General features: G+C 42.6%; 1 protein-coding gene across 2 annotated transcripts in view; it reads right to left on the bottom strand.

Annotated features, from left to right (window-relative positions):
• arhgap42b (Rho GTPase activating protein 42b) overlaps positions 1 to 10,000 on the bottom strand; it is a 54,078-nt gene that overhangs the window by 20,799 nt on the left and 23,279 nt on the right. For both annotated transcript variants that reach the window (XM_076994297.1, XM_076994306.1), the window contains exon 4: positions 9,978 to 10,000. This exon is cut by the window's right edge and continues 49 nt beyond it. In XM_076994297.1, coding sequence (XP_076850412.1) covers positions 9,978 to 10,000 — 23 coding nt within the window. The remainder of the gene's footprint in view (positions 1 to 9,977) is intronic.

The raw sequence follows: 10,000 nt of genomic DNA, 5'->3' as shown, positions 1-10,000 counted from the left end.
TAATGCTAATACATCAATCATACTAATATTATGTGCACCATGATGGAATTCCTCACATGTAAATCGTGTGTCTGACAGCAATCCACAGACAAATGGCACAGGTCTCACACCATTCTTTTTCGGAGGTCAAGAGAGGGTCTCCAGCTCTCTGATTGGCTGTGCCACCCTGTGGGATGTCTCCAGTGTGCTTTCTGATTGGCTGTGCCACTCACTGGGATGGCATGAGTGTGGGGACAGAGTCAGGGACGTGAGAGCACGGTTCTCTACTCGTTGAGTATGTTCAGCAGTGGGGGCAGCTCACATCACATCTGCACACGTTTCAGTGAGAAGGAGTGTGTGTGTGTGTAACGACGGTGGGTAGGGACGCACACACCGCGTTAGAGAGAGCAAGGGAGAGGTGGAACCAAGTGCCACATTAAATAACAGAACTAAAAGGAGCACCTGAATGAACGCGGACAGCTCAACGCGTAAAAAGAAATAAGGCAAAACAAGGACGCCAGGGGAAGTAGCTGGCTAATAGCAAAAAGGCTACTCAAACAAAAAACCCTTCCCATACAAACAGCAACGGGATAGGAATGTAAACAGGTTGAGGAAAACTTGAGGGAGGTCAGTAAGCGACGCAGGAGAGGACTCGAAAAAAGACAGAGAAGATAGACAAGAGAGATAGGTGACGGGACACCTACAGAGGCAACACGCTGCAACAGAGAAAGACAGGAGAGGCTGAGAGCGTAACGGCATAACCACAACGAATCAGCAATGATCCGTCTCCACTGGCTTCCTTAAGAAGCCATGGCAACAGGTGAGACAGATCATTGCTGATTGCGTTGCTGAAGTCTAGGACTGGTCCGGGTGCCCCTTGTGGATGTAGATGGCACGGCATCCGAGCAGTGTGTGCAGTGGCAGAGCCAAAGGGGGGGCAGGGGGGGCAATTGCCACCCCCAACAGAGCCCTTGCCACCCCTAGTGCCACCCCACTGGAAATGAAAATTTTAAGAGAAAATATGTTTCCTTTCGTTCATCATTTGTATATGGACCCCTCTGATAAAGCCTTGGTCACCCTTTGAAAAAAAGTCTAGCTCCGCCACTGTGTGTGTGTGTGTGAGAGAGAGAGAGGGCTTTCAAATCTTCCATCAAAGAGAAAGCATGATATAATGATGAAACACCACCACCTTCCAAACACACACAGCTTTAATTTCAAGTTTTTTTTTATTCATAGATAATAATTAACCTGGAATAATGACAAACATCTGTTTGAACGGTCTGAATGGGAAATCAGACCTGATTCTCTTAGGCAGAATTACGGCTCTGTGAACCGAAACTTTGAACCCCCAGATAACTCATCTGATGTTGGAGTAACTCATAACTTCAAAGGAATAAATGCTCCCGTTTAATCCCATAACTACAAGGCTGCATCACAGAAACAGACTGTTTATTTTAAATGTTTATTTTAAATGTTTCAAAATCAGAGATCTATGCCATGGTGTTTGTCACTGTGTTTTTCTTTCAGCACAAGGTGGTGTGAAATTCTATGCAAATCGCACACTTATTGCTGTATCTATGGAAACAGGAGCATCTTGTCATGACCACAGACCACCTGGAGGTCACAACCTGCTTCATGGAGAACCAGAAAAACCAAAGGTGACTGGCTCAGTGTTTACACACACACACACACACACACACACACACACACACACACACACACACACACACACACACACACACACACACACACAGGTTGTACAAACACATGTATGTTCTGAGAAAACTAACTGAGTTCAGAGTTATTTTTGTTAAAGTCAGGATGAAGAAACCCTGCATCAAACAGTAACAAATTTGTTTATTTTTTGAGCACCAAAATGAGCGTTCCTTCACCCAATTACGGATCTGCTTCCCAAGGCCAAACAGCTCCAACTGCCTGCTAGCTGGGGAAGATGTTACTGCTAGCTGGGGAAGATGTTACTGCTAGCTGGGGAAGATGTTACTGCTAGCTGGTGAAGATGTTACTGCTAGCTGGTGAAGATGTTACTGCTAGCTGGTGAAGATGTTACTGCTAGCTGGGGAAGATGTTACTGCTAGCTGGGGAAGATGTTACTGCTAGCTGGGGAAGATGTTACTGCTAGCTGGGGAAGATGTTACTGCTAGCTGGTGAAGATGTTACTGCTAGCTGGGGAAGATGTTACTGCTAGCTGGGGAAGATGTTACTGCTAGCTGGGGAAGATGTTACTGCTAGCTGGGGAAGATGTTACTGCTAGCTGGGGAAGATGTTACTGCTAGCTGGGGAAGATGTTACTGCTAGCTGGGGAAGATGTTACTGCTAGCTGGGGAAGATGTTACTGCTAGCTGGTGAAGATGTTACATTCAGTGGAATCCTCCCCCCAACTCAGTGGTGCACACGTCATGGAGGTGTGGGAGTGCTTACGATCAAGGCCTTTCTGAAAACCTTGATTCTCTCTCTCACACTCTCTCTCTCTCTCTCTCTCTCACACACACACACACACACACACACACACACACACACACACACACACACACACACACACACACACACACACACACACACACACACAATCCCGTGATGCACTGCTGTGTTTTTTGACATCAGTGACTAAATGGAAGTTTGCTACTGAGTCATCTGACACCAACCTTTAAAATGTATCATACAACCAACCAACAGAGAAACATGGCAACTCTAGAAAAGCAATTCTTGAATGCACTGACTGTGAGGTAACGATCACAGCGTGGAGATTCATTAAACTGCAGGTTTGAGCACTACAGACATAGTAAACTATCCACCAAAGCAGTGGGGAGATGAACCAGTGAAGGACCTTCACCAGAGAGCAATGGCATTAGGATAGATGCATTTCTGGCTTGAGTAGGAGTGCATTCGAACCTTTATGGAAAAGTAAAGGACCGCTGATATTCCAAGCTTCACAACACACACACACACACACACACACACACACACACACACACACACACACACACACACACACACACACACACACACACACAACCAAACACACACAAGCATGCACACAAAGACATGGCACCGCTTTCTGCTGCACATTGCAGCCACACTCTCTGAGGTCCGTTTAGCAGCTTGTTATTAAAGCAGATTATCCTTCTAAGGTTACCACTCAGTCTCAGGTTAAGTGCAGAAAGAACCTACTGCGACTAGCATGAGCTATCTGAAGGAACCACTTCACCATCATCTTAGATACGTTAGCGCAACGGATTTCCAGTAAATGGGTTGACCTCGGGGGGTCTGGCACGCACACTCTCCGTCTAATAACTAATCACATCTAATGACTCTGCGCTGCTCATCACGGCATGCTCTCTCAGCGGAGGGAGCGGTCGAGCGCCGTGGTGGCTCTCGTGTCTCCCGCCCCGTGGCCCGCGCCACCTGCCAGAGATCCGGACTGTCCAGGGCGCCGCTGCCCTGTGCTGCCCAGTAAGCCCGGCTTGCTCCCACACCGTCTGCCTCTGTGGCTCGTGCCCGGCCCCACACAGGTGCTCGCGGGGGCTTTCGCAACCCTGAACCCCTGTCTTTCTCTCCGCCCACACAGCCAAAGTAGACTGGGCACATATGTCGGGGGCCCGACCTGCAGAGCACATCATTTAGAGTTGATGCATTTTGCAAATCTTGCCAGCTGCAAGGATGTGAACACTGCAATGCTGTGGTGGCGTTCGATGGCTAAAGGGATACACAGTTACACGGAGCGTGTAAGTTGCCGCTGAGCTTTGAGGAGGTTTACGAGTTCTCTTCTGCGTGCTCTGCTGCTCTGGGACACCTTTATGATGTAGAATTTACTAAGGTACCTACACATCGCCTTTACAAAATATTACAATTTGAAAACTTTATTTTTTACAGCAGTCAAATCCTGCTAAATCTTTTTTTCAGTAGAATGAAGTCAATAAAACATAAAAACATCTATATTAAAAACAATAATAATCTAAACAAACAAAATATATCCATAATGCATGAAAGAAGACTTTGTTAGTCTTTGTTCTGAGGTGCGTTTGTAGGAGTGAATCACATAAAAAATACAAGAAGCTGAAGCACTTAATTACCTGCAAATTATAGGCATTCTTTGGTTTTTCTGGGGGGAAAAATAAAAGTGGAAAGATCACAGCAGGCAGTAATCAGAAGTGACGCTTTCAGCTAGACTGGCTGACCACGAACGTAATTGCTTATGACGATGATAAACCTGCTTAGCCTGGTCATGTGCTAGCATCAGCTGGTCACGCAGCACCCCCGCGTGCAGCCGAAACAGCCCGTGCGCTCCAGAACACCCCAAACATCCAGAACGCCCGCGCGACTTGCAGACTCCTGACACGCGGCCTCCGTTTCATCTCTCCCTCAGTTTATCCTGTGCGTGCGTATGCAGTCACACAAAAAAGACAGTGTGTTCTCCTTGGCACAAAGTGGTTAAAGAAATAAACAAGAGAGGGCGTGATATGGGCAATCGCCTTCACAAGTGACCATTTTCCAAACAGAGAGAAAGGGAGAATAATGGAAAAGTTCTTCAGTGGTGGTTCAATAGCACGGAGATGGAACAGCACAGACCAGCAGTACAGAGACGCCTGATGTAGTACTCTGCTTCAATTCGCACAAACATAAGACTACACTAAACACCACCCTTTTGACAATGTGTCATCTGAGTGGAATCTGTTGAGAATCATCATTATTTTCAAAACCAAACGTGCAAGACTGAGCACTTTGATGCAGCATGAATCCAGAGTCTTACTGCGACAGGAGAGCACAGTAAATCACTGTGGCCCAGTGGGTGAAGACGATATGTTGATTGTTATAACTGAATAATCAAGCAACAATCAATAATAATAACAAAATAATAATAATAATTTACAAATTACGCAGCTCATCTTACTATGCAAAATAAAAACAATTAAATAAGAAATAAAAACAACAACAAAAACCCATCAAAGATTAAAGCAAAACTATAAAAATATAACAACTAAAAAAAGTAATATACCATTAAAAATAAAAATACACTTTTTAAGTTTCATACCGGGATGAATAAGGCTAACAGGAGACAATCTTAATCAGGCATCGAGAGACGCATGAAGGAGCTAAACCATTAATAGATGGAAAAAGCAGTAAACTTTTATTGCTTTTATAAAGAGAGGTGTGACACTAGTTTGAATGGGATCTTGCCATCACGTATCAAAATTCTCGCTATTAGTTTGCAGTAGCTGAAAGACGTCCATTGCACAATGCGTCACAGTAATTAACATGAAGACCATTGCATGGATCAATTTCTGAGCATCTGACAAAAATAGGGTCTCACGCTATATTTAATAAATGACGGAATTAGCTCTAGTAATAATATTAATATAGCCTACGGTTTAAACGTTATGTCCAGAATTACCCCAGGATTCCTTACGTAAGTTCTCTAGATAGATTTTCAAATATTTCATACATCCTTTTCCTCTTTGCTTCACTATCTATTCCGATTATTTCTGTCTTGTCTTCATTAAAGTCCCTCTCCCGTCGTCAATTAAAGTCGTCTCTGTTAATAAAAAATACATATCAAAGAAACCTCACCTTTTCTACACCCAACACTGCGCCGAACGGTAACGGTCACAGACAACACCAGCCCGACGTGACTACTTTACCAACCACGCAATAATGCGTTGGGAGACATCCTTGGTCCCGATCGCCAGCTCCGACAAGTTAGCTGCCTTATAAAGATGAACTAAAAGATGCATTAGACACCACATAAAGTTTCCGGATAAAGGCATCTTGCCCATAGCTAAATGCGGTGTGTATATTTGAATGAGCTAATCTTAGCTCACTAATAATAAAAACGGACGACCTTTGTCAAGGCATGTCTTCTTTCAACTTCATGTGCAGGCCTCTGTCACAATTCTCATAATACAGTTTCAGGAAGACCAAGTTCTTAAGAGGCATTCGGTCGTCTACAGTATCAAAAGATGCTGTTAAATCCAGAAGCGTATTAAAACCTCAGCTGGATCAGTACTGCTACTGAGGCTGTTTAACACCTTTACTAATGCCGTTGCTGTGCTGAGATTTGCTATGAAGTCAGAGTAGAATTTTGCATGGACATGTCGTTCATTTAAAAAGGATTAAGATGTGAGAATTGAAAGATTGAGAGTTAGAGAGATTGAGAGATTGGTGAGTAATTGTTGAAAGCCTAAGAGTCAATTAAGGTATTACAACTGCTGTTCTGGAAGAGATTTAAAAAACAATTTATAATATGTAGTACAAAATATACAAAAGCTGTCAAATACTGTAAAACTACTGGAAGAAGGTCTAAAGGTGGCAAAATGTAGCTCCATGATAATAATGTATATCTTACTAACCTTTTAAAAGAGCTCATAGTGTTTTACTATTTAATAAAAAAAAGTCCACTGTTGCTTTTTTGGAGTTATAAATCATGACGAAATATTAATGCTGTTTGTATTAAAAAATAATCACAATCACTGTGATGTGGAAACCTTGTGAGTCATTGATTAGGATTTTGTACACAGATACAACCCAAGACGTTCATGTTCAATAATTGATTACAGTGTCATTTATGAGTCTTGAAAAGTTTCTCTGTCTCTTCATTTACCCTTGTTATGAATGTTAAAATATCACAACATTTCAGAATTTCATATTGAATTGATTTTGTTTTTGTTTACTCCTTTGCTGACTGTGGTCACGGATCTGTGTTTTATGCTGCTGTAACTGTTGAGTGCACATATAAAGGAGCTTTAACACACAGGTTTAAAAGCAGACACTGTTCAATGTGTTGAAATAGATATTTTTCTTCATCCTTTACTTTTATGTCTTTCATGCCAACAGAAGCAGACAAAACACACACACACACACACACACACACACACACACACACACACACACACACACACAGAGTGGTCTGAGATGGTAGAGTGTGTAGGCGTGCAAGAAAGAGAGAGAGAGAGAGAGAGAGAGAGAGAGAGAGAGAGAGAGAGAGAGAGAGAGAGAGAGAGAGAGAGAGATGATCACAGAGCATGGTTGACCACAAACACACAGACACCCTCATGCTTTTCCTGTCACTGAACGTAATGTGTAATGAGACAGCAACAGGACTGCAAGCAACCACAGGCACAGCTACTGTGTGTGTGTGTGTGTGTGTATGTAAGCACTGAGCCAGTCATCTTTGGTTTTTCTGTTTCTCCATGAAGCAGGTGATGATCTCCAGGCGGTCTGTGTGTGTGTGTGTGTGTGTGTGTGTGTGTGTGTGTGTGTGTGTGTGTGTGTGTGCCTGTTTGATTGTGTGAAAAGTGTACTTGAACATGTGTAAGTTTACATTTAATATGTGGATATGAACATATGTGAGGTTGTGGCAATGGACATGAACTGTTCATTAGGTTTACTAACAATCTACTACTGGACATGAACTGTTCATTATGTTTACTAACAATCTACTACTGGACATGAACTGTTCATTATGTTTACTAACAATCTACTACTGGACATGAACTGTTCATTATGTTTACTAACAATCTACTACTGGACATGAACTGTTCATTATGTTTACTAACAATCTACTACTGGACATGAACTGTTCATTATGTTTACTAACAATCTACTACTGGACATGAACTGTTCATTATGTTTACTAACAATCTACTACTGGACATGAACTGTTCATTATGTTTACTAACAATCTACTACTGGACATGAACTGTTCATTATGTTTACTAACAATCTACTACTGGACATGAACTGTTCATTATGTTTACTAACAATCTACTACTAGACATGAACTGTGTGAGTGCATGCATCTGTGTATGTGTGTGTGTGTGTGTGTGTGTGTGTGTCTTGTCCTGGGAAACAACTCAATTACCATTCTATTACTTTAATATTTTCTCATGTAGACAGCAAGTTTCCATGAATATGTCCATATTCAATAATATCAATAGCCTTTAATTATCAGGACAATCTGTCAGCTTTTGTAGATACACTTAGACAAACTCAACTTGCAATCAATTAAAGTTTCTAAATGCTTAACACGATTTGCAGTCTCAACTGATTGAAAATGACCTCTCACTGAGTTTAAGCTCCTAGGTTTCAATCTCTGATATTCACTGTAATACACTAGACTTTCAGCTGTCCTCTAGGAAGGGTCAACAGAAGCATGTGCATATTAAAACATTGTGAAAATGTTTGTCCATTTTCAGTTCATTTGTGTAAAGTGAGAAAGTAAATATAAAGAAGGAGCAGGAACACAGCAGCACAGAACCCCCACAGTACCCACACAGAACCCCCACAGTACCCTCACAGTACCCCCATAGAACCCCCACAGAACCCCCACAGTACCCCCACAGTAACCCCATGGTACCAGTCACTTACTTACTATCTTACTTACTTACACTTACTATCTCCTCTGAGTTATAATCAGTAAAATCAGTAGAATTGGTAAATCAGTAATCAATACATCAATCAATATGTCAAGATGTCTGGCTATAAACAAACTGTAAAGGTACAACTGCCCAACAATTGATAATGTGTAATTGTTACATATAGTGTACTTAACTACACAGTCTCCAAATCAGTTCTAAAATCAGTTTAATTCTTCATTATTTTGCCTGTTCACTCTTAGAGGTTGTGTCTTCTAACAGACCTCATATTTTAAACAGAATCATTTGGGTTTCATGAGGCTAAAGAGAACATTGCACCAGTTCAGTGCAACATGTGTGTGGAAGCGACTGTGGAGTGTGTGTGCGTGTGTGAAGCATCGCTGCTGTCCTGGAACACCACCCAGGCTATAATCAGGCCGAGCTGCTGTCGGCTGACTGCCGAATATGGGCCAGGGAGAAAACAGCAGCTAATGTGAGGTGGTGTTTGTGGGGGTGACTTGTGATGTGGAGGGCAGATACAGATGGCAGGGCATTCTTTATCCGCAGGGCCATAGCCCTGGTCACACATGCACGCACATGCACACAAACACGCACACAAGCACACACATGCACGCACGCACACATATACACATGCACACACACACATGGTCACGCATGCACACATTACATATGTCCACATGCATTTTCCACTTTACATAAACTGAGAAGACTATGCAAAATTATCTTACTTTATGCAAAAGCCAAGAAATATTGATATATGATTGGTAAGAAATTAGCTTCAGGCCACATACTGATGTTAAATGCTTTTGTAAATGTGCAAGAATGAATTTTTAAGTCATGTCCTATAAACCCTTCCACTGAACAATCCATATTATTTAAGCAGTAATAATTGTCTTAACTTCAGTTGCCATGCCGAGCGCTTGTTTACCAGACAGCTATTGAGCAGCCTGCCATCCGAGAGCACTTGAAAACCAATTACACCGTTGACTTCTGCAACATACTTCTGCAGGATTTGATTTTTTTTCTTTTGCAGGAATAAGTAGGTGCGAAAGCTCTGGGCCAGAGTGCGTTGAAGATGTGCAGCGTCTTCCTGCGTCCCCCAGACACCGTGGATAACGCACACTGTTATGGGCAGTGTGTTAACGCACAGAGATGACGATCGGTGATCAGTGTGTGCTTAGACAGGCTCCACACAGCTTTAACACTCTGATACACATCTGTAGCATAAACCTCTTCTGTTCAGATTCTGTGCAACCCGCATTGCCTGTGAGGAATTTATGTAAGCATCTTCTGGAATTTTCCATTCCATTTTTGTTGATCTCAAGCCAATCAGGAAGCAGCAGGAAGTGATGCGTGGTGAGATGAAGGTAAGATCATGCTTATGTCACCTCCCTGCTCTTAAAGGGGAGGGGCATGTTGGGGGTCAAGCCAGGTCATGTGACTCGTGTAGCAGTCAGTTCTGCATGTGCACAAACTCAGCTGAGGGAGAACCATCCACGGAATTATGAATAGAAAGAGAGTGAGAAAGAGAGTGTGAGGGAGTGAAAGAGGGAGAGAGAGAGTATGACAGAGTGAAAGAGAGAAAGAAAGAAGGGCATTGACACTTACTTTTGCCACCCCGATCTGCTCCT

This window comes from Brachyhypopomus gauderio, chromosome 2 (genome assembly GCF_052324685.1).
Source record: "Brachyhypopomus gauderio isolate BG-103 chromosome 2, BGAUD_0.2, whole genome shotgun sequence".
Taxonomy (NCBI): domain Eukaryota; kingdom Metazoa; phylum Chordata; class Actinopteri; order Gymnotiformes; family Hypopomidae; genus Brachyhypopomus; species Brachyhypopomus gauderio.
This window is presented reverse-complemented; position numbering and strand designations above follow the sequence as displayed.